General features: G+C 48.1%; 1 protein-coding gene across 2 annotated transcripts in view; it reads right to left on the bottom strand.

Moving 5' to 3' along the window:
- CHD7 (chromodomain helicase DNA binding protein 7) overlaps positions 1–25,327 on the bottom strand; it is a 193,205-nt gene that overhangs the window by 10,649 nt on the left and 157,229 nt on the right. Inside the window, exons 16-32 of one of the 2 annotated variants that reach the window (XM_018058479.1) lie at positions 22,242–22,452; positions 21,508–21,703; positions 21,054–21,221; positions 20,366–20,545; positions 16,845–16,955; positions 16,554–16,759; positions 13,920–14,119; positions 13,605–13,764; positions 7,478–7,567; positions 6,908–7,011; positions 5,443–5,572; positions 4,945–5,017; positions 4,729–4,786; positions 3,585–3,813; positions 3,120–3,328; positions 2,230–2,880; positions 1,336–1,493 (exon numbers count right to left, since the gene is read on the bottom strand). In XM_018058479.1, coding sequence (XP_017913968.1) covers positions 1,336–1,493; positions 2,230–2,880; positions 3,120–3,328; positions 3,585–3,813; positions 4,729–4,786; positions 4,945–5,017; positions 5,443–5,572; positions 6,908–7,011; positions 7,478–7,567; positions 13,605–13,764; positions 13,920–14,119; positions 16,554–16,759; positions 16,845–16,955; positions 20,366–20,545; positions 21,054–21,221; positions 21,508–21,703; positions 22,242–22,452 — 3,134 coding nt within the window. Of the gene's footprint in view, positions 1–1,335; positions 1,497–2,229; positions 2,881–3,119; positions 3,329–3,584; positions 3,814–4,728; positions 4,787–4,944; positions 5,018–5,442; positions 5,573–6,907; positions 7,012–7,477; positions 7,568–13,604; positions 13,765–13,919; positions 14,120–16,553; positions 16,760–16,844; positions 16,956–20,365; positions 20,546–21,053; positions 21,222–21,507; positions 21,704–22,241; positions 22,453–25,327 lie in introns of both variants that reach the window. The other variant, XM_018058478.1, reaches the window with a different exon arrangement.

Raw genomic sequence — 25,327 nt, forward strand, 5'->3', positions numbered from 1 at the left:
TGTCTGTCTTAAACCAGACAGCCCTGTTATGGTGATTAGGAAGATTATTTCCCCACCCTGAAAAACAGACCCAAATTACACAGAGATTTATTATAAAATTATACTAGTTAGCCAAAAGAGTAATTTCCACTTTGCTTTTGGTTACAGATAACTACATTTGCGATTATCTCATAATGTATTTGAGCAAATGGGTCAGCAGCCCATCCTCTCCCCAGTTCAGAAGATTACAGGGTTCCAAATATATAGCAAGCTGTCTGAGATCTGAAAGTTCTGCTTCAGGATATTAAAAACAAAACAAAACAAAACACTGTTTTAAAAGTCCACACATTTCCCTTGTGCACTGTTGTTGGGATTACAAAATGGTACAACTGCTGTGAAAACCAGTACAGAGGTTCCTCAAAAATTAAAAGCAGAACTACCCTATGATCCAGCAATACTACTTGTATGTATGTACCAAAAAAAAAAAAAATGCAAGCAGGGTCTCAATGAGATATCAGTAATTCCCATTTACAGCAGCACCATGATAAGCCAAGAGAAGGAAGGAGGCCAGATGTCCCAATGGTGGACAGATGGATAAGGAAAATACGGTACAGATACACAATGGACTATTATTCAGCCTTAAAGAGGAAGGAAATTCTCTTACATGCTTTCCCAAAGATGGACCTTGAGGACATCATACTAAGTGAAATAAGCCAGTCACAAAAGAACAAGTACTGTATGATTCTACTTCTGTATGTCAAGTTCACAGAAATGGAGAGTAGTATAGTGGTTATCCAGGGGCAGAGAGGGGGGGAGTGGGATAATGGGTATAGAGTCTCAGTCCTGTAAAATACAAAAGTCCTGGAGATCCTTTTACAGCATGAAAATATATATATGATGTGAATATATGAATATATTTAACACTACCCAACTGCACACTTAAAAAATGGTGAAGACTGTAAATTTCATGGTGTGTTTTTTACCACAATAAAATTTTTTTCAAAAAATCCACACATTTCATTTTATCAATGGGTGAGTCTTCTGAAGCAATAATCCATAGACTGTACTAGACAAATAACCTAAAAAACCTCAAGGAACCAAAGAGCCCTATAAACAGTTCTTTTTTCTTACTTTCTTTGCTTCTTGTCACCTTTCCTATCCTATATGAAAACATTCTACAGAATTTTCTTTGCACTTTTCCAGATCATTCTTTTATAAGAAAAAAAAAATCTAGTATACAATCTTCATACACTATGTCAAAGTTTACCTGAAAATTATTTGAAAAATCAAGGTAGAATGATTTTCTTCACCCCATTTACTATTTTGGTCACCAAATAACAACAAAATCCCACCAACCTTAGGCCAAAATGAGAAGGCAAACGTCCTTTCATGAAGGAGCTGAGCTACAGATGGGTCACCATCCTCCATGTAGAATCCATCCCGGGTCTCATCCCTAGCAGTGCTCATGGAAGCATTGCTCTCTTCATCAAAATTCTTCCCTCTAGAAACAGCCCCTGCTGAGAAATGAGTTACTGTGCATCACCCACAACCAGAATCTTTCTGAAAAGAAGTGTAGACGGGAAAGGGTTTAATGTCTGAATGCTGACAAGCTCCTTTGTATCTCGTACCTACTATGGCTAGAATGGTATCAGGCATTTTGCAAATCCTGTCACTCAAAGCTTGCAAGGGCCCTTGCACATAGCTGGTGTTACTCCCGTTTAACAGATGAGGAAGTAGAGGCTTGGGGGGCTATGTCACTAGTCAGTGGGCATCCTGCTGCAGACAAGTCTCGGGGGAGGGTGGTGACAGCCAAGCCTCTGACCCACAGGACCCTCTGCTCCTCCATCAGAAAGAGGACTAACGTGTTGGCCATGATTCCGAGCTGAAGCTCAGGTAGAAAAGTGTAGCACGTGTTTTATTTTTATTTCGTGGCAACCTACCTGGGACTTAGGAAGACAACTGGTTCTTCCTAGATTCTACTCCCACTCTTTATTTCTGAACGGAAATTAAATTAAACATCATCTGCCTTAAAATTGTTATTGCCTGTAAAACCTTCTGAGAAGAAGCTGGAAGCAGTGCGTTCACAGGTCACAGCAGGGCAAAACACACATCTAAGCATTATCGGATACCATCCTAATGAAAACGTACCCTCATTACCCTTTAAAAACCCAAAGAGGACACGGATCACATGACATGAAGACAGCTGCTGGGGTGGGGCCAAGAGAGGCCTGAGGGTCTGTTAGGTCTTACCTTCAGGCTGGGAAGACTCTTCTGACTTGTCATCATCTTCCAGCTTTTCCTCTTCGTCCTCTTCAGAACCCTTCTCAGAAATGGACTTGGGCCCGGAGTCCACACCGACCTCCACCCCTCTGGGCTCACTCTTCCCAGCCCCCGGCTCCGCCTCCCGGTCCTGCCTCTGGTCCTTGCCGCCACCCTCGGCCTCCTCCTCCTCCTTCCCCTCGGGCTTCTCGGAGGCCTCTCTGGTCTTGGCCTCGGCTGCCCCCGCCTTGTCCTCCTGACCTGGGGCAGCTGGGGTGGCAGCGGGGGTCTGGCCAAAGCCCAGGGCCAGAGGGTTCAGGGCGGGGGCGCCGCCAGCCCCACGGGCCTGGGCGAAGCTCTTGTGCGCGTCCAGGAAGGAGAGCTCGGGGTCGTTGAGGATGTGGTAGTCCGTGCGGCTCACGCCGTGCTTGGCGGCGCCCACCAGCAGGTCCCGGTCGTGCCGGCCACACTCCCACCACTCGGGCAGGTCCAGGCTGGGCTGGCAGAGCTTGAGCCGCTCAGCCAGCTGCGGGTGGTGCAGCACCTGCTCGCGGATCCTGCGCAGCAGCTCGATGCGGTACAGCGTGCGGGAGGCACGCTCCTCCGTGATGGGCTCGATGGCCGACGACAGGTCCGGTGGCTCTGCGCGGGGACGGGGCGGGGGGGGGGGGGGGGCAGCGGACCTCGTGTCACTGAGAGGTGCAGCGGGAGGTCCCCGAACCCGCCCAGCCTCTCCCATCCCAGGCTGTCCAGCACGGCCTGCATCCTTCGGAAACCTTCCGCCCCTTCCGGTCCCCACCAGGCTCCCATCCCCACACCACCGGCATCCCTGGGGAACCTATGCCCGGTCCTCCCGCTTCTCCGCATCCCTGGGGATTTACCATCATCCGGCTTGGCGGGCATGCGACACACCCGCCGGCACATGGCCACAAAGCAGCTGAAGTACTTCTCCAGACTCTCGTCCGACTTCTTGTCAAGCCTGGCAAAGGCTCGGAACTGGTTCCAGTCGAACTGCTGCTTCGCAGGGTCAAAAATGACCCCGAATGTGGACACCACGCGGTAAAAGTCCGCCTCCTCCCGCCTCGTCCACCTGTCAGAGAGGAGATCTTAGCTGTGGACTGGTACCCGAGTAAAAAGGCTTAAAGGTTACTGCTGCTTCTCCTTTAAACTGAATCCATAGTGCTTTTTTTTTTTCCCCTTTGTTTTTTTTTTGGGGGGCGAGGGGGTTTGGTGAGGGGGCTGGGTTTGATGGCCATCCTCTTGGATGTGATTCTTGCCTCTACAGGCCAGGAAGAGCGGAGGGGAGAGGAAGGTACCAGGGGCTGAGGAAACCCTAAGACGCTCACTTCTGCCGCTTCTCCGATATGATGGCCTCCCTTTCGGCTTCCAAGGCCCGCACTTCCTCGCGGGGCCGCCGCCTCCGCCGGTCGGTCTTCATCAGCGCCTCCTGCCGCATCTGCTGCCGCTTGTAGCTGCGCTGGTAGGCAGTGATGAGCCTGCGTAGCCGGGTGGTCAGCGTGGAGGTGCTGGGCCAGTACAGCTGGCCTAGCTCAGCGCTGCCCTCGCTGTGCTTGCCTGGGGAGGCGGGGAGAACATTCCTGAATGAGAGAACATTCCTGAATGTGTAGCTATGACTTTTGCCATAGGTAGGGTTTCCCATCCAAACAGGATGACTTGCTAACATTCAAATGATAGCCTGGGAAAAATCATGGTGGTGCTCTTAATACTTCCCTGTAGCCCAGATGGTAAAGAATCTGCCTGCAATGCAGGAGACCCAGGTTCGATCCCTGGGTCAGGAAGATCCCCTGGAAAAGGGAACGGCAACCCACTCCAGTATTCTTGCCTGGAGAATTCCATGGACAGAGGAGCCTGGTGGGCTACAGTCCAGTACATGGTGCCCAAAGAGTCAGACAAAACCGAGTGACTAACACTACTACTGAGGAAGTATGGAAGTTTCATGTTAGTATGGAACTTATAAACCATTCTTTCTCAATTCCTTAGGGGGGAAAAAAAGCCAAGTTCATATATCAATCATACATAAAGAAACATATTTTGTGCCACAAACTACATGGTGATAATGTAATACAATAATCTTGAACATAAAAACCAATCATATAATTGTTACCTAATGATTTTATATCAGGGGAAAAGTAGGGTAATAGTCTCAATAAACTGGCAGTTATTTCAGATATTTAACAAATTTCCTGCTTCCATGAGCTATGTTTCTGTAGATGCTTTAGAGTTTTCATTAACTGGTATAAATCATAAATATATAAGTTGTCTTTGTCCAAAAAAACAGTTATTTTCTCAAAGAGATTGAACATAACGATTAACCAAGAACCAGCAGGAGTTAGAATTCTTCACAACAGAGAGCAGTAGATGAAGTGCCATTTGGAGACACCACCCTGGTGGAGAAGCTGCAGCCTGGCTGTGGGGCCTGGCCTGAGTCCCACTCCTCAGCTCTGCTCCCCCCAGCTTTCAGAGTTGTACCTGGGGCGCGTATTTCCATGGGCTCTTCCTTATCTTCCGGAGGAGAATTTGCAAATTCCTCAAAAGCAAAGCAAGAAAGACAAATTATTTTAATTTGGGGTTCTATTTTGCTTTTTCTTTTAAAGGAAAGGCCGTTATCTATAAAGTTTAATAAGTCTTATGTGGGCATATAATATTTTACTGGGGCCATAAAACTGAATGTACTCAAGTTCTTACATCTATTTCATCCTTGAATGGCGTTCTGGTTGGTTTATATTCCGGATCTTCATCTTCTCTATCAAATTCTCCCCTGTATGAAATGTTTTTAAAAAATGTTTAAATCACACTGATTAGCAAGAGACCGAAGGATCCTCAGAAAAAGGAACAGCTCGCCTCATGCTGCTTTGAATTCTGAGCCTGACATCCAAAGCGACTCTGTCGGTATTTAAAATGTGCTGCCGTGAGGGGCGGAGGGTGTGTGTGCACGCAGTGGGGTGTGGTGGTGGTGGGGGGTCATGATCATTTGAAAAAGACAAGTTGCAGATTATCTAGATCCTATATTGTGTTTAAATAGTCATCATGATACATAAACAAGACTATACTGGTAAACACCGCTCAAGTCCAAATCAGATGCAGCGCAGTGCGTGGTGCTGTGTAAGGACTGAACCCTGCCAGTGGATCTGACACTCTGACACTGACATAAAGTTTATTAAAATTTTAAAGTGTCCTTCTTACCCGTCACCGCCATCTGCTAGCATGTCTGTTCCTCTCTGCTCGGCAGCGATGGCCTTGGCATCGGGCATACCAACTCGTTCCAGGAAGCACAGCGCAGGGTCAGCTCGCATGGAGTTGTACTTCTCGTACCCTGCGCCGTCCCCCCAGCCCAGAGAGGACACACACAGAGACAACGAAGGCCCGTCACTCATAGAACCACGGCATGGCTGCCTCACAGCAAGTTCATCTCTTTATAAGATGATGGTTTATGCCCTATTTAAACTAACCAGGCTGTAGTAGCCCATTCTTGGAACACTCTTCCTGGGGCAGATTTGGGGGGGGGGGCGGGGGAATTTTCACGGATGTTATCAGAATGACCTTAGTAAATACTAATGAAAAAACAGGTTCAGGGTAACTGCAAGATGCCCGGGAAGAGGTCTGACCCTGTTGTCCCCAAAATCTAATTTTGCTTGGCATTTAAAAGGCAGCGTAATGTTCTTCAATGACCTCTGCAGTGGTCCAGCCCACCCTCCCTGTGAGCAGCTTCAGTCCTGCAAGAAGTCCACCGCCGGCTGATACATCCCTGTCTACGTCAGGCCAACGAACCTGTCTGATCAGGTTTAAGATGATGCGTGTCAGTAAGATGACACTGTTCCCTCTATGGTTTTCAAACTGCAATTTGCTTTTTGACTGCCCAGGTTGACTAGATGGGAAATGGCAGATCCCAACAGTGCACTGCGGGAAGATGGCTTTTGAGGCTGAGCTCACAAAACACGGCTGCAGTACACAAGCAGAACGGCACAATTCAATTAGGGTGTGTACAACAACACCCCGGCTCCTAACTGCTGTAGAGCCGCCAGCCAAACTGTAATCATGAAAGGTTTTATAAGCCATCATTCTCCCCCTTAGTCAGGCTGGGCTGCCGAGAATACCTCAGCGACCTCCAGAGACTCGGGATTATAATCAGGAATCGTTCACTGTATATATCATGCCAGTTCTGCATCCCCGGCCTTTCAAAGTTAACAAGGCTGCGTCCCACTCAGGGGAGCCGCGGGTTCTCGGCACTGACATTTGTGAAATATTGCTTGGAACAAAGCCCAGGAGGCACTTGTACAGATTAATAGCAGAGGTTAAGCCCACCGTCCACTTTGACATGGGCTGGCAGAGCGCGCGAGGGGAGCCGTGCTGGAAGTAAAGTTTCCGAAGAGCTATAGGACAACTTGGCTATTATTAAAACAAATATGGTTTGGGTTCTATTTACAGCCAAGGAAGAAATGTTTTCTTCTCAAATGCTCAACAAACATTCAAAAACAGCATCTGATATTTACAGTTCATATTAGATTTTTCGTGCAGGGAAACCGTAGACGCCAAGAGTCCTTTGGAACTAGCCTCATTAATATTATGACTTTGGAGACAGTGTGCAGAGAGCTCTAAATAAAGACAAAGACACATGGTCAAGATGGGGTCTGATGCAGACGCCCCTTACCGTGCTTGAACACGCCAATGAGGAGGGACTTGTCTGCTTCCTTATCCCACCAGTCTGTGGGGACTTCCGCGTGGAAAGGTTCAGGTATCCACACGTCAGCTTCACTGTAAAGACAACCACTGACGTGATATTTACAATAGACCCCACTGCTGGAAAAGAATGCTAAGTGAGGAGTATGACACTCGCCCCCTTCCCACGACAAGCACCTGAGCATCGTGGAGTGGGGTGGGGGTGCTGGGGCGGTGCGAGCCAAGGCTGCAGGGAAGGGCAGAAGTCGGCCGCCTTCTACCGGGACCAGGAGTAAACTCTATCGCACAGGACCCTGTTTTAAAGGTCACCTCAGAACACGAGTCATTTAGTTCACACCTTTTTGTACGTCCACACAGACCTACAAACAGGCTTCTCCCAATTCTCGTCACGTCCCCAGGCTGGTAGGACAAACACTGCATTTGAGATGCAGAAAGAGAGATGCGCTGAGCATGTAGGAGATTTGAAGCGTGCCCCCCACCCTTGATGTGGACTCCGACCGCCTGGATGGTCACGGCGAGGAGGACACAGGCGCGTACCCACCTGGAGTCGGCGCCCTCCAGGATTTTCTCTGCCTGGTCTCCTATCACTTCTTGTCTCAGGTAGTAGAGCATGCGGACACGCAGCAGGACCCTGGAGAGGGAGACGGGGGAGCGGGGGGAAGTTCTTAACTTCGGGACTGTTTGCCAACAGTGGCTTTTGGCAGCTGCTGCTGTTCATCCATCATCCTGCCAAGGCTGATTAGCCATGCTGTATGGTAGGCTTGAAGCGTGACAGATGGTGCCACATAATCACCTCTGCGTGTGCTTTCTGCTGGCTTCCAACCGGCCTGCCTGGCAACCGCGCCCCCTGCACGGGAGGGCCGGCGCTCAGCCCGGCCCAGGCGCACTTCATTTAGTCCTACCTAGCGCAGCTTGTGAAGTTTAGACACGTAGCCCACCACTGCCTCTGAAGTATTGAAGCAAGTTTGTAAACAACTGAGCAGATGGCTTTCAGTAACTGTTCTGCTTCATTATCTCATAAAATTTCCTCAGCTGCTGCCTTAATACCATTTTTGGAAGCACATCAGAAGTTGTAGGAATAAACGAGATATAAAATCTGGTTTTACTACCTGACAATAAACCCTCAATACAGAATGTCAGGTTTTCCAGATTATACAACTTTGCTTCCGGGGAAGGAAGATGGTGGTGGGGGTGGATCCTCGCCGGGCCACCCCTTAACGGGCAGTACCCATGTTTTATTCCTTCTAGCTTACATAACCTGGAAGCCCAAATTGTCACTTACCAAATAATAATACAACATCACAAAGGAGATTAAAGTGTGTCCGGTTTGCTGAAGTTCTTAGTCATTTTCAAGGAATTGGTTTTTAAAAACTCATGGAATTCTAGGAACCAAAATTTCAATCTCATGCGATTTCTTCAACGGCGTAAAACTAATTCTTTGGATAAAGCCCACCTGGTAAACACTCTAAGAACTCTCAAGTCTAGCATCTCCTGAACTGGCCCTGGTGTGCATTCAGGACAGACACCTGAAGACCACCGCTTTGTCCATGAGTAGACAAAACCAAGTGCAATCCCCATCACACTCTTGGAGAACACTTCTCAATCCGTGGGTCACGTGTACTACCACCAGCTCGTTTGATCCTCACAGTAACTCTAGGGCAAAGTGGGACAACTTACGATTTCCATTTTCTAAGCTAACAGAACACAAGTGACGGACTTCAAAGTCAGAGTCACTTTAAGCATGGATCACTCAGAAGTAGGCCGTCTGACTCCACCACTCTGTACTGTCTCTAGGGATGTGGACCTTGAACATATCAAAATGGCAAGTAGGGGTGGCTTCACCACGACAGACCACTCCTGATCACACACAGACATCCTGTGTACCACCTGCCCCAGATCGCACACAGACACCCCCTGTATCACCCACCCCCGATCACACAGACACCCCCTCTACCACCCACCCCGATCACATACAGACACCTGGTGTACCACCTGCTCTGGATCACACACAGACACCCCATATACCACCTGCCCTGGATCACACACCGACACCCTATGTACCACCTACCCCTGATCACACAGACACAACCCATGTACCACCCACCTTGGATCACACACAGACACCCCATGTGCCACCTGCCCCTGATCACACAGAGACAACCCATCTACCTCCCACCTCGGATCACACACAGACACCCCATGTACCACCTGCCCTGGATCACACAGAGACAACCCATGTACCTTCCACCCCAGATCACACATAGACACCCCCTGTATCACCTGCCTGCCTGTCCAGCATGGGGGCTGCTCCTGGCCAGCCTGGGTTCTCAACAGGCAAAACGCAAAGCTGTAAAGACCTGAATGTGCTCCAAAGTAAGATATCTTTTTGGAAAACTGGTTTTTATTAACATTTCTTTCTCTGGATAAGATTAAAAAATTGGCTGTGCCACACTGAACCTGCAGAAGCCAAGTGACAGTGTGGGCAGCCGTGCCCGGCACGAGCAGAGTCTGCAGCCTAGGTCTCCTCACAGAGGATGCTCAGCCAAGATGCACCCTCCACCTTTCCCTGGATCTTCTTTCACGCACCAAACCTCAGTGCAGCAGCAGTAACCCTAGCAGTTTCTCTCCCTTCAGGAGAAGACAAGGTTTTCTACCTGATGAGGAGTTTTAGTTTTGTGGATGGAGGCTTTAACGAACGACTGTAACTGTGAATGTCATCTTTCTTCTAGAGGTAAAAATTCAAACTCATGTACAGGCAAGCTGAGTGCCCCTAAGGAATACATGGTGGGTCCTGGCAGGACACTGAGGTGATGGAAGGTGGCCTCGGACTCTGAGGGGTTTGCATGTGGTGAGTCAGGATGCCTCTTGAGTCCCCAGGGTTAATCTTCATTCTGGTGGCTGGTCCCACTAGGGTCTGTTTTTTAGATGAGCATGCAGGTCAGGACTACAGGTGCACTGAACTGTCCCACCCCTTCCACCTCCTTCAACCCAAGACAGTTCCTGTCTTTGTCTCTTGAAACTTTTGAAGAGGACCGGTCAGATATTTTCCAGGAGATCTCACAATTTGGGTCTCGTTTTTCTCTCTAACTGCTCATCCCAGAGAGGAGGTGGAGACATGGCCAGTTCTCTTGAGACCCAGGTAAGATGTAAAGAGCAGGAGTTACAGCTCACGTACTAACCAGGGAGGGTGCCCTATGGAAGTCTGTGATTGACATCAAAGCGGGAAATTAAAAACCACTGTCTCAGTGAGGCCTGGGAACAGAAGCCTGCCCCCACACTAAATCCCTTCAGTTACGGTTTGTCTGAATCCAGAACTCGTAAGGTTATGGACCCTAACTTCACAGAAACTGCAAAGAAATAGAAGTGTTCTAATAGCTATGACTGGAGCGGGACTTTAAGGAGAACCACTATGCTATGAGAGTAACAGTGCTTTCTGAGGTGCCAAGATGGTTTGAGGTAATGGTTTCAAAGACTCAGAAAGGAAAATTTTTGTCAGTCAAAATTTAAGAATAGTGATCAAAGGTGGTCCCTGAAAGCACCATTACATTTAAAAAGGGACGAAAACCATGAGTCAGGGCAACCCAGGAGAAGCAGGTGTTCTCTAGGAAATTATTTCACTGAGGCTTTCGACAACCCTGAGGGAAGACAGGCTTCGGACATGGGCAGTGGGTTGGAGGGGAGGTGGTCGAGAGCAAGGGCAGCGTCCCTCAACTAGCTGAGGGACCTTGAGTATCTGAGACTTGGTTTCCTTGTCTGGTAAAGGGGGATGAAAGAGCGAGATGACTCGTCTTAGACAATTCAAACAGAAAATCCATAGGAAGTGCTTGGCGTGCTGCCAGGAATAGGTACTTAGACTTCTGTTGCTGCGCTATAGAGACAGACATTTATTGAAGCTCTATTTGACAAGTAAGGAAAGCGAGTCTGAGAGGATGATAAGCTTGCCCCAGGTCGCCCCAATCAGGAAGGGTGCAAGATGTGCCCTGGCTATGCTGCTGAACCCCAGATACTGAAACACATGCTCAGAGGAGGGGAAGCATCCACAGGTGGAGGTGCTCAGCAGCTCCCAGAGCTCCAAGCAATGAAGCTAATTCAGGCCCAGTTCCCTTCAGTTATATATAATCAAGTTTGGAAATAAAGGTGAGGAATAGGATTCTAAAGCTCACAGGTAAGAAAAAATGGACCCAGCAATCAAGGAGTCGTGCGTGTGTGTGTGTGTGTGTGTGTGTGCACACGTGCACATGTGCTAAGTCACTTCAGTCGTGTCCGACTCTTCACGAACCTATGGACTGTAGTCCACCAGGCGCCTCTGTTCATGGCGTCACAAAGCAAAAAATATCATCTAAACTCCCCAGCCCTTTCATGGGAAGCAGTCAGTTGAAGGCAGGATTATATAAAGCTAACCACAATTCTTCACGACCCGGATAATCACCATGGTGTGATCACTCACCTAGAGCCAGACATCCTGGAATGTGAAGTCAAGTGGGCCTTAGAAAGCATCGCTACGAACAAAGCTAGTGGAGGTGATGGCATTCCAGTTGAGCTGTTTCAAATCCTGAAAGATGATGCTGTGAAAGTGCTGCACTCAATATGCCAGCAAATTTGGAAAACTCAGCAGTGGCCACAGGACTGGAAAAGGTCAGTTTTCATTCCAATCCCAAAGATAGGCAATGCCAAAGAATGCTCAAACTACCGCACAATTGCACTCATCTCACATGCTAGTAAAGTAATGCTCAAAATTCTCCAAGCCAGGCTTCAGCAATACGTGAACAGTGAACTCCCTGATGTTCAAGCTGGTTTTAGAAAAGGCAGAGGAACCAGAGATCAAATTGCCAACATCTGCTGGATCATCGAAAAAGCAAGAGAGTTCTAGAAAAACACCTATTTCTGCTTTATTGACTACGCCAAAGCCTTTGACTGTGTGGATCACAATAAACTGTGGAAAATTCTGAAAGAGATGGGAATTCCAGACCACCTGACCTGCCTCTTGAGAAATCTGTATACAGGTCAGGAAGCAACAGTTTAAACTGGACATGGAACAACAGACTGGTTCCAAATAAGAAAAGGAGTACGTCAAGGCTGTATATTGTCACCCTGCTTATTTAACTTATATGTAGAGTACATCATGAGAAACACTGGACTGGAAGAAACACAAGCTGGAATCAAGATTGCTGGGAGAAATATCAATAACCTCAGATATGCAGATGACACCACCCTTATGGCAGAAAGTGAAGAGGAACTAAAAAGCCTCTTGATGAAAGTGAAAGAGGAGAGTGAAAAAGTTGGCTTAAAGCTCAACATTCAGAAAACAAAGATCACGGCATCTGGTCCCATCACTCCATGGGAAATAGATGGGGAAACAGTGGAAACAGTGTCAGACTTTATCTTTTTGGGCTCCAAAATCACTGCAGATGGTGACTACAGCCATGAAATTAAAAGATGCTTACTCCTTGGAAGGAAAGTTATGACCAACCTAGATAGCATATTAAAAAGCAGAGATATTACTTTGCCGACTAAGGTCCATCTAGTCAAGGATATGGTTTTTCCCACAGTCATGTATGGATGTGAGAGTTGGACTGTGAAGAAGGCTGAGCACCAAAGAATTGATGCTTTTGAACTGTAGTGTTGGAAAAGACTCTTGAGAGTCCCTTGGACTGCAAGGAGATCCAACCAGTCCATCCTAAAGGAGATCAGTCCTGGGTGCTCATTGGAAGGAATGATGCTAAAGCTGAAACTCCAGTACTTTGGCCACCTCATGCAAAGAGTTGACTCATTGGAAAAGACTCTGATGCTGGGAGGGATTGAGGGCAGGAGGAGAAGGGGACGACAGAAGATGAGATGGCTGGATGGCATCACGGACTCGATGGACGTGAGTCTGAGTGAACTCCGGGAGTTGGTGATGGACAGGAAGGCCTGGCATGCTGCGATTCATGGGGTCGCAAAGAGTCAGACACAACTGAGCGACTGAACTGACTGAACCACATTGTCTAAAACTCAGTTATCCACATGTCCACAGCACCATCATTCACAACAGCCAAAGACATCCGTTAACCCAAGTGCCCATCGATGGATGAATAAAATGTGGTCTATACACTCAATGGAGTATTACACAGCCATGAAAGGGAATGAGCTTCTGGTAGAAGCTACAACATGGATGAGTCTTGAAAACATTATGTTCAGTAAAATAAACCAGCTGCAACAAGGCAAATACTATAACAAGATACCTAGAATAAGCCAGTTCTTAGAGACAGATGGTCGGACGGTGTTGTCAAGTGTCAAGGGCAGGAAGGGCGAGAAATCATTTAATAGGAGCAGAGATTATATTAAGGTCCACGAAACGGTTTGGGGTCTAGACAGTGGTGATGGGCACACAGCAATCTGAATATAATTATTCCCAATGAACTGTATACTTACAAACAGTTAAAGTAGTAAAACTGTGTTTATGCATCTTTACTACTGCCCCCCTCCCCCCCCTCAAAATCAGTCTTCTAAAGTCAGGCTTCCACATGACTTGACATCATGTTTCAAGAAAAAAAAACAACAATAAAGCTGCGCCATGAGAGTGCACTAGTCTTACTGATGGATATTCAGTGTATACGCATACTTGAGTACACGTACATTTAAGAACCAGAAGGGCTGCCCGCTCCCCGCCCCCGCCCTCCCTGACGTACTTGTTGCAGTGGTGCTTCAGGTGCTTCTTATAACTATCCTCCTGGAATAAGGCATCTGGGTTGCAGCCAGCCAGCCAGTCGGCATCCTGTACCACTGGGTGTGAGCTCTGGGCTTTCACCTTCTTGCCCTTCCTCCCCCTGGGCACTGGGGCTGACAAACCTAGAACCGGAGTAGTCATGATGATAATAACAATAGACACTGTCCACGACCCCAGTGACCGTGTCAGGATCAGGAGTCAGGGACACGCAGGGTCTGGGGCGCCTCCCAAGCTCCTCGGAGGCTCCCGGGACCCCGAGCGGGAGGTGCAGACTCACCGGAATGGTTGACTAGGGCCCGCGTCTGGCCATCAGCCGTTGGCGTGATGAGATCCCAGATGAAGCTCTTGATGTTCTCGTCCCCCCGGTAGTGGTTGAGGCAGTACACAAGGATGGTCCTGCAGATGGTCTCCACGTCCTGCTCGCTGAGAGGGCGCTTGTAGCGGCCATGGGAGAGGATGTCCGTCCACCGCCCCCAGCTGCAAAGCAAATCGCCACATGTGGACGGTGCCTCTGACCTGAGACCTGGGGCTCTGGTTTCAGAGGCAGGTGGCAGCTTTAGGAGGGCTCGGGTCAAAACTAGCGACATCAGCATCAGGCGATGGGAAAGCAGTCCAGGTGTAGAAGCTACGCACACACATACACACAGCCGCAGGGTGGGAGCTGACACCTGCATTTCCAGCAGGGACCTGAAAACCCTCTGCTCCACTCCTCAAGGGCGTGGTTCCCATTGTCTGATGCTGACCTGTCATCTGAGATGAAAGGTGACAAGTGGCAGGTGTGACCACCCCCACATCAGGAAACTGGTGGCTGAGGGTGTGGCCGCAGAAGCAGCTGAGCGTCTTCCGATACCCAGACGTGAGGTGGTCTGCTGGCTCACATTGGACCTTCGGCCCAGAGTGAGGAAGATTAACGACCAACCACACAGGAAGTTATCAGAAGCATCATTCATTAGAAGCATCATTCATCAACTTGAAAAAAAAGTTATATGTGATTTTCATTTTGGTAAGGTGCTGTGTAATGTGTTAGAAGGAAATTATAAGGACACCCCGATAATTAATGGAAAGCCACGAAAGGTCTCCCTCTGAAACAAGTCCCAAATATAAGCACTTATGTGTCCTCCTGTGAAACAGGGAGAGAAAGGGCCGTGGACAGGCCCCCACAGGCGGGTGCTATGTGAGCACACCTTCCCCAGGCTCCAGGTGCTCAGGCCAGAAATCAGCCCCCAGGCGAGGGGCACAGCCTCACCAGTGGCTTTGCCTCTGCCCCACCTGGTCCTCCAGCTTCCAGATTTTTTCTCCCAGTTCCTCACACCACAAGGTTGGCCCTAGCCTTTGGGCCTTCGGACCCACAGCTCTTCTTGCTGGAAACTCTCTTCTCCCTGTCCGACACCCCACCCTTACTCTTACTCCAGCTAATTCAAGATGTTTGTTCATGCTGCCTCTGTGGAATGCCTTCTTTGATTCCCCCACTTAGAAGTAGGAACAGCACCTGAGCTGCCTGTTAAAGGAGAGAGGACCTGTCTTTCTGGGGTGGGGGTGGGGGTGCCATGGCCATCCTGCTCAAGGTTGAGGAGGGAAGGGCTCTATAGAAAGACAGATAAGCATACCTTCCAGCTTCGGCAGCGATTAATATGCTCTGTTGCTAAAGTCAGCAGCAAAATTCTCAACTTTGACGGCTAAGATTGAATCATGGAAACAGGTGAAGTAGCAAAAGGCTCAGGTGGAGGGTCTCCGCCAAGTAAAGACGGCCAGGAGAGAACCGCCGGCGTGTGGAGATGACGCAGAGAGGGGACCCAGCTGCCAAGACACGGGACGGGCTACAGTGCGTCTGCCTTCACTGTAACCACTGACCCAGCGTGCACTGTGCCTGCTGGCATCACACTCTGCCCCAAGGACAAAGGAGGAGCCCTAGGCCTCAAGGAGTCCTTCACTGGGGCTCTGGCAGGACGTGACCGTTAAGAGCCGTCACACGACAGGCTGAGTGTGACAGCACGTGCAGGAGACCCTCAGGGGCGGGAGGCGGGGCAGGATGCTGAGCTGATGCCCGCTAGGAGGTGGTAGGCAGATCAAGTGTGGGCTGGGGGAGTGGGGGCAGGGCTGCTTGTGGAAACAGCACATGGCAGAAGGTGAAGGGTCTGTCCTAAGAGCAGCCCTGAGTGCCGTGGGAAGGACCCACAGGACAGACAAGGGCCAGGTAAGATCCCTGTCAGCCACGTTAGCAGAATGTCTGTGTTTCTTCTGAAACTAATCATGATCTATTGGAAGAAAGAAATCACAGAGCAAAAGTCATCAGATCTATAGAAACACTGTTTTTGTGGCAGGTTTTTCATTTGAGCAATATTTGCTTACAGTCCCACCAGGTACGAGAGCATGCTTGTTTAGGAATTCTGATTTGCGCCGAGCACCCTGCCTTTGGAAGCCCTGTGCCATGGAGTTTCAGAGATGGATTCAATGTGGATCCTGCAGTTGAGCAGGAGAAATACGACCCGTTCAGATGGTTGAAATGACCTCCACATTTCAGATAGGTAGGAAGAGCTTTACAAATGAGACCATTGCCTTTAACAAATTTTTATAACAGAAAAATGATGAAAGAGTTCCAAAAGTGATGAGAGGGTGGTAATTTTATGTGAAGGAACACTAGAAAAAGATGTGATTCTGAGACTTCCATTCTGAGTTATTAGTGATCAGCAAGTGAATCTGAGTCTGACATGATTCCTTAAAGGACAAATCCCCTTCATCTCTCTGAGGATCTGCACAGCTTTGAGTTCTTTAACCACCTGGGTTGCGCCAAAAGCATTTGTGTCCTGGGCAGTCACAGAAACCCAAACATAAATTAGAGTTTTTCCTACACCACTTGGAATTCTAACCATTTTTTGAATGAAATTCCATTTCTCACGTGAGCTTGACTCACCCATAGACGAGCAGGTTCTTCTCAACTCGGAAGCACTCGCTCCTGGCATAGCCCTGGGACCTGTCTGGTGGCCGCCGCGGCTTTGTGCAGGGCTTCTCCTCTGAGTCGCTCTCCAGGTCTGAAAATTCCATCAGCTCGTCCTCCTTCACCGCACTATACAGCCTGGTTTGCTTCCTCACTCTCGGAGTGTCAATAACCAGGTTGTTCTGAAAGACAGCAGATACTTTGAAACTTCTGAAAAGGAAGCCCTGGGAGAGGTCAGACAGGGAGTCAATATGACCGCTCACTCACCCTCCCGTTTAAGGCATCGATATCCAATTCTGCCTTCTTCGCCCACTTTTGCCAGAAATTTGGATCATCCAAGGAAATATCTGTCCTATTTCCAGATGCAACAAAGCTGGCCTAAAGGGGGAAAAAGATATTCATTACTTTGCAATGGTTTTCTCAGAGGTGAAATGCAAAGCAGTTTCACTCATTCATTCACTCGAACACACAGGCATCCTTCCACTGTGTGCGTGCCAGGTGTTATGGTCAGTGGGACTGGGACAAAGGACTGTCCCTTAGGCAGCTCACTGTCCAGGGGTTGAGACAGATCAGGAAATAAAAGATGACAGCACAGCCTAATAAATGACAGATGACAGAGGTGTGTACAGGTGCAGCCAATATACAGAGGGGAGCCCTAGCCAGGCTTAGGTGGGGTGGGGGCTCCTGCTGGGAAGAGAGAATATGCCCTCCGGAACACAGTGCCCAAACCAGCCTGTTAAAATCCCACAGAACAGGGCTCCCCTGGTGGTCCAGTGGTTAAGAATCCACCTTGCAACACAGGGGATATTGGTTCGATCCCTGGTCCACAGAGATTTCACATGCCAAGGGGGCAACGAGCCCTCTGCACCACAACTACGGAGCCTGTGCTTTGGAGCCTGGGCGCTGCAACTGCTGAGACTCTGAGTCACAAGTGCTGAAGCCTGTGTGCCTAGAGCCCATGCTCCACAACGAGAGAAGCCACCACAATGAGAAGTCTAAGCACCGCGACCAGAGAGTGGCCCCTGCTCGCTGCAACTACAGAAAGCTCAAGCACAGCAATGAAGACTCAGCAGAGCCAAAACTTAATTAATTAATTTTTTTAAAAGGCCATAGAACAAGAAAGCAAGTGGGAATGTTCAGGATGGAGCATGTGCAAAGGCACACAGGCCAAGAAAGGTGATTGTGTCATGTAGCCAGGGATTCGGGTGGTCAGGGGTGTTGCCCAAGGTCAAGCTGGTGAGGCAGGCAGAAGCTGGGGCCAGCAGCGCCTTGCATGTCCTGTTAGCAGAGTCCAAAACCCATCCTCAGGCAGCAGGAAATTCTTTGAAAATGGGAATAATCTCGAGAGGGATGAGACCATATGCAAAGTCACCTGTCAGAGGGACCACACCAGTGTCCTGGAGCAGGGGGTGGGATGCGGGGAGTACAGAACAGAGCAGGACAAGCTGCAGCCAGGGTTTAGGGAGGAAATGGGGAAGATCTGCAGAAATGAAGAAAAGGAGACAGGCTGGAAGATGGTCTTTACAAGGTAAAATTACAGGCGTTAGAATGTGAGGGCATGTAAAGCCTGAAGGAGGAGGAAGCCATGGAAAGCCCAGCATTCAATTCTGGCATCTGAGAGGTGTGACTCAGGCGAAGAAAACAGGGGTGTGTGCCCGTGCACACATGCGTGCACAGAGGTGGAGGGACAGAGAGAATGGACCTGTTTTGGTGCCGAATGAATGTGAAGTATCTGTGGGGACGGAGGAAAGAACCTGAAAAGAGGTCGAAAGATGTGAGGGAGAAGGTGTTGGGTCACTGAGCCCAGACAAGGAGAACCTTTCAAGACCGGAGTAGCTGTGTGAAGTGGAGCAGCTGAGACAAGTGGAGTAGTTTCAACAAGTGGAGCAGGTGGGACAAGTGCAGCAGCTGGGATAACTGGATATCCATATGCAAAAGAAGGGAGCTGCACCTCTGTCTCATATCACACACAAAAATTCACTCAGAAAGGGATCTGAGACATAAAAGTTAAGAGTGAAAGCTATAAAACTCTTAGAAGAATGCACAGGAGCAAACCTTTGTAATCACAGGTTAAACAGTGGATCAGAAGCACACGTGATAAAAGAAAAACATGGGTAACCCGGGCTTCTTAAAATTAAACACCATTAAGAAAGGACTAAGAGAAATATTTGCAAATTACCTAATAAGAAACTTTTATTTGGAACACTTAAAACTCAATTTAAAAAAAACATAACAAGGTTCAAAGCTGTTCAGAAGATCTGAAGAGACACCTCCCCAAAGATGATATATATCAATACTTGGCCAACAAGCACACAAACAGATGCTAAATAGTATCAGAGAAAGGCAGATCAAACCAGAGTGGGCTATCATGCCACACTCGGTAATAGGGTGGTGATTAGAAAAGACAGACAACAAAAAGTGTTGGTGAGGATGTGGACAAATGAAAACCAAAGGCAGATCAAACCAGAGTGGGCTATCATGTCACACTAGGTAATAGGGTGGTGATTAGAAAAGACAGACAGCAATGTGGACAAATGAAAATCCTAACCACTGCTGGTGGGAAGGAGAAATGGTACAGTCACTTTAGAGAAGAGTCTGGCAGTTTCTCAAAGGGTTAAAAGCAGAGCTACAGAAGACCCAGCAATTCTATTCCTGGTAATATAAGCAAGCGAGATGAAAACATATGTCCACACAAAAACTTGTACACAAATGTTTGTAACATCATTCATAATAACCAAAAAATGGAAACAATCCAAATTTCAGCACCAGCTAGTGAATGGGTCAACAATCAAGGTCCATATTCAAGTGGTAAATAAGGTGGAGCCACAGAATGGGATGTGGTTCAGCAATAAAAAGAAAGAAATTAGTGATAACACGCTACAACATGGATGAGCCCCCAAAACAGGCTAAGGGAGTGAGGCCAGACACAAAAGGCCACGTGTTGTACGATTCCATTTATATGAACTGTCCAGAGTAGGCAAACCCAGAGAGACAGAAAGCAGAGGAGTGGTTGCTGGGACTTAGACGGGGAGGAGGGTGGGGGGAGGACTGTTGAAGGGTGACGGAAATCTTCCAGACTTAGATATTGGGATACTTGTACATGTCTATATATGGTAAAGGTGCTGGATGGTATACTTAAAATAGGTGGTTTTTATGGTAAGTAAACTACATTTCCATAAAGTTGCTCAAAATGAAAGTGGAAAGTGTGGCACTGGGCTTGGAGGTGGGTGGGTGAAGCCTCAGAAGGGGCGGGGCGGGGGGAGGGCGCTGGGGTGGGCGGGGGAGGGGTAGAAGCTGGATGTTGGGAAATGAGTAGAGAGTAAGGCAGTGAAGCAGCAGGGTCAATAACGCTGTGTGGGTTGCTGGTGTGGTTTTTAGCTACAAAAGGAGTTATGGGGTTGCAGCCAGAGAGGAAAGCAGATGGGGGACTTTTTCAAGATAGGAGTGAGCTGATTGTTCTCAAGGCTTCATCAGGAATCAAGATCCCAGGGAAGGAGGAAGGTGATGACAAAGCAGAGGCTCAAGAAGTGGAAGGGAGGGGGGCCAGGACATAGAGAGAGGACGAGCCTGGGGAGCCCGGAAGCAGGGATGGGACAAGGTGAGGGTGACCCCGATGCCAGACACACAGAACATAAAGCACGTTTTGTGCTTCGGGGCCCCCACTGGGATTAAATCACTAATTTCTTAACATGCAACATAAAGCAGCTGTTACGTGTGCTTCTCATGAGCACATTACACAGCCTCTGTTCCACTTCCCCAGAAGACCTGCCTCCTGGATGGGTCCGCACCTTAGCAAACGTGGAGCCCTTGCCCTCGGACTCGATGGTGATGGTGTGGGTCCGCCGGAGCAGGATCTGGTCGATGTCTTCTTCACAGAACTTGGAGCCCTCGTCCTCCTCATCCATGAGCGCACCGTAGGCCCCCTTCCGGAGAAGATCCTCTATTTCTTTCTTGGAAAGCTGTTGTACCTGTGTTAGAGAAGTATTTAAAGTCATTTAGATAAAGGAAATCAACCCTGAATATTCATTGGAAGGACTGATGCTGAAGTTGAAGCTCCAATACTTTGGCCACCTGATGCGAAAAGGTGACTCACTGGAAAAGACCCTGATGCTGGGGAAGACTGAGGCAGGAGAAGGGGATGACAGGATGAAATGGTTGGATGGCGTCACTGACTTGCAAACTCTGAGAGATGGTGAAGGACAGGGAAGGCTGGTGTGCTGTAGTTCATGGAGCTGCAAAGAGTCAGACACAACTGAGCTACTGAACAATAACAAAGAAGCGAAATGTCTGGAGACTGAACAAATGCTTACTTTTTTCTCCAAGACAGTAAACCTCAATTATGATGAAGTAAATGTGACCAAACATGCTTAAAATATTGAGGCCAAAAAATAACCAGATGAGGATGATTTTTCACTGGGAGCTAAACGAAGCAAGGAGCAGGAGTGAAGCAAGCAGGGTGAGGACAGCAAGGCTTACCCCATTGGGAGCATTCTCCCGTCCGCTCATGGACTGCAGGACTGCCTTGTCTAGACCCAGCTTCAGGCTGGCCTTGTCAAACATTTCCCTTTCATAAGAATTCCTGGTAATCAGCCTGTATATCTTCACAGATTTGCTTTGTCCTATTCTGTGACATCTCGCCTGAGCCTGAAAGAAAAAGGAAATGCATGGCCACCAGAGAAAGAGAACACCCTACTGCCAGTTACAAGAGCATCTGTTCTGATAAATAGGTGTGCCGTTCAACAGTGGAGGGTTAACATGCCAAGAAATGACTTTCACATTATCAATCAATTGATTACCGGTTGGTTCATTTGCCCTGATCATGGGACACTGCCTGAGCGACGGCAGGATTTCAATTTATTGGTCTGATGTAGCGGAACGACTTTCCAAAGTGGGGGAGGGGTGTACCAGAAAGGTTTTCTTGCATGTTTACCTGGAGATCATTCTGGGGATTCCAGTCAGAATCGAAGATGATGCAGGTATCAGCAGCAGTGAGATTAATGCCTAGGCCTCCTGCCCTCGTACACAGGAGGAACACAAACCTATCGGAGTCAGGCTTGGAGAACCTGTCGATAGCTGCCTGACGGAGGTTGCCTCTGACCCGGCCGTCGATCCTCTCATACGGGTACCTGGAAGATGTCAGTGTCAACAAGGAGTCCTGGCAGATGGCCACAGGACATGTGTTCCTTTCCTGGTGCTTTTAAGAACGTACTACAACATGGGATATAAATTAACAGGCTCGGGCTTCCCTGATGGCACAGTGGTAAAGAATCTGCCCGCAATGCAGGAGACACAAGAGACTTAGGTTCCATCCCTGGGTCGGGAAGATCCTCTAGGGAAGGAAATGGCAACCCACTCCAGTATTCTTGCTGGAGAAATCCCAGGGACAGAGGAGTCTGGCGGGCTATAGTCCATGGGGCAGATACTATTTCAACATCAAGAAAAAGCTGTCCTCCCCTAGCCCAGAGAAAGAAGTGGAAAAATAGAACTACCTGCAAAGACACGCGTCATATGGGACAACTGTCTTGCCCATCCACAGCTTTCAAGCAGAGCTAAGACACAAGCCCCCACCCATCCCCTTTATCATACAGGCCACTTGGAGGTGAAGCGTGTGGAGCCCAGTCCCACATTCCCCCCACCCCCCACCCCCGGGGGCTTGGCCCTCACCGTCTCTGAATGAGGTAGTCTTCCAGGATGTCCAGGCAGCGCACCATCTGGGAGAAAATGAGCACCCTATGGCCACCGGCCTTCAGCTTCGGCAGCAGCTTGTCAATCAGCACTAGCTTGCCAGCAGCCTGGATCATCGCCTGGAGCTGAAAATCTGGAGAGTCGGCATTGTGTGTTTCTTTAAACTCTTCCAAAATTTTCTCTTCAGCACCTGCGGAGATTGGACAGCATAACAGGAATACTGTAAAAGGTTTTTTTCTTTTATTACTGAAAACAACGAACCTGCTTTCAACACCCACTGCAAACAGCAGGGCCCAGAACAACGCATTAGCGCTCACAAACACACATCCGTCCACCAGCTCAGAGTGGGGTCTGCAGGAAACCAGGGAGGTAGAAGAGGGATCAGAGTTTTAAGCATGACACATTTTCAAGCGTTTGGGGGGGAACCCCCACATTTTCCAACAAACAAATGTTTGCTGTCTGTAGAAACTGAATTTCAACAACAGACTGTCAAAGCTAGAAGTGGCAGAAACAAGCCAAGGGCCGGATACCTACAGAAAATTTGGAACCTAAAATGCTAAAGAAATGAAGAGCTGTTTACTCGCGGAACATAAACACACATAACAAAATCTGTTCTGAAACTAAGAGGCAAGGGAACAGAGTTCTAACAATTGCTGTGCAAGGGCAGTTGTCTGTGTATCTAAACTGCCTGTTAATATGGCCAAAAGGGCTGCAGCAAAAGGGAGTCCCGCTTCGGGGATAATATTTAGAGATTTTTTCAGGAGATCTGAGCACACATCTTCACTGCAATCTCTCCATCTCCCTCTACATTCATTCTCATCTGATAATTTCCTAAAGTACAAAAGTTCTATCTTGAGTTATCCAAAGCTTTAAACAACCAACCTCTGTTTAATGAAAGACATTGATACCTAACCCTCTCTTCTAACAGCCCCACAGAGACTTGCGCTTGCTGCAGGTGCATCAGAGAGACTGTCACCTTCCTAGGGACCGAAACTCTTCCCACCTCTGCCCCTGACCCCAGACACACTTGTCCAGGGAGTAGCCGGCTAAGCTTCCTGCAGCCGCTTAGGTGGCTTAACTAGAATTAGACAGCGGGGTCCAGGGTAGGGTGAGGGGGTTAATCAGGGCCCGGGCACTGTGCTCCACCCTTGCGCTGGGGATGCAGGGTAGTCACTTCTTTGGGAAATACAGACAGACAAATCCATCTGATGGGATTACTTCCCAGCCTTAAACCACACCAGGAACCTGACTTCTTAACCACTGGTTTTTAAACATGAAGGCACTGTACTGATGGGGATATGAGACCCTTCCAGGGTTTAAGGGCCAGGTCACCTGGGCCACCAGAGCTGCCAGGACAGAAGGGGGGCATGCAGCCACAGGTGGGACAGCACTGCCCCCACCTCCCTTTTCAGAGCACCTGTGGAAATGAAGTCATGACCTGATCATATCCAGAAATACAGCCTGTTTGTTATTAACCAACAAAGAATCTTTCTGAGACCAGATTACAGTCACAAATGCCTGGGCTGGGCCGGGAGGTCTGTGCAGAGCAAGCCACTGCTGTTTCTCAGGAAGGGCCAGGCAGAAAATGCCAGCAGGGTGGGAACTGCCGCTTCTCACTCCCTCTCTCTCCCATGTGAATAAAAGGCTAGTATTCGGGATTTCAATCTGAAGGGAATGAAAGGCAAAGGTTTCTCTAGGAAAAGGTAAAAACCAAACTGCTGTTGAAGAGCATCAGCATGAATATCCTTGAATGAAGCACCCTCTTGAATAAATGTTCTTGCATCCTACATGCTTGCTAAGTCGCTTCAGTCATGTCCAACTTTTTGTGACCCCATGGACTGTAGCCCATCAGGCTCCTCTGTCCATGGGGTTCTCCAGGCAAGAATACTGGAGTGGGTAGCCATTTCCTTCTCCAGGGGATCTTCCCAACCCAGGGATCGAACCTGCATTTGTTATATCTCCTGTGTTGGCAAGCAAGTTCTTCACCAAATGTCCCTGTATAAAGTCAAATAATGTTTTCCAAAACAGAAAATTTAGAAATCTAGGTTCTAGATTCAGGACAAGAAGGTCCTCAGGAGACAGGGGGAACTGATCATATCCACATATTACATTAGGTTTTTTCAAAACATTTCTTCTTGTTGGATAATATACTATAAGCAATTCAGAAACACACTTCACTTATAATATCTGGGTAGTTATTTTTTGTTAAAATTAAGATATTAATATCAATCCATAATCAAAATATACTATTTTAGATATTTTAGTGAATAGTTTTCAAAAATGAAATAATCATGACAAAATTAATGTGTTTGAACTATTTTAGCAGAAAATTTGAAAATATAAATTCAGTCAAATCAGTAGAGAAATTTTTTTCATTTTAAATTTATTTAGATGAGAAAAGTAACTTTCCTGCTTTTTCAATTCTACCAATAATACATCATCAAAAACTGTCAGAATTAAAATATGTCCTTTCTTATCTGACAAAAGTTCTTAGTGAATTAATTCAGCTCTTTGCTGTGAATTCAGGCTCTTAAAGTGGCAGCCAGTTGTCACTAATAACGCTTCCTTTAAATATATCAGCAAACATATTTCCTATGCGATGCTTTCAGCTATAATTATACTCTGTCTGGGCTTCCCCGGTTGCTCAGCAGTCAAGAATCTGCTAGCAATGCAAATCATATAGGACATGCGGGTTCTATTCCTGGGTTGGAATATTCCCTGGAGGAGGGAATGGCTACTCACTGCAGTATTCTTGTCTGGAAAATACCATGGACAGAGGAGCCTGGCGGGCTACAGTCCATGGGTCACAAAGAGTTGGACACAACTGAAGTGACTGAGCACATATTTTCCAGAAAAGCTGAAGAAAGAAGGGCAGGGAAGATGTCCAGGAGGAAAACCAAACTGACCTCTAAGCCATTCAGTGCAGTTCAGTTCAGTTCAGTCGCTCAGTCGTGTCCGACTCTTTGCGACCCCATGAATTGCAGCACGCCAGGCCTCCCTGTCTATCACCATCTCCTGGAGTTCACTCAGACTCACGTCCATTGAGTCCGTGATGCCATCCAGCC

The sequence above is a fragment of the Capra hircus genome, chromosome 14, assembly GCF_001704415.2.
Source record: "Capra hircus breed San Clemente chromosome 14, ASM170441v1, whole genome shotgun sequence".
In the NCBI taxonomy this organism is placed as follows: domain Eukaryota; kingdom Metazoa; phylum Chordata; class Mammalia; order Artiodactyla; family Bovidae; genus Capra; species Capra hircus.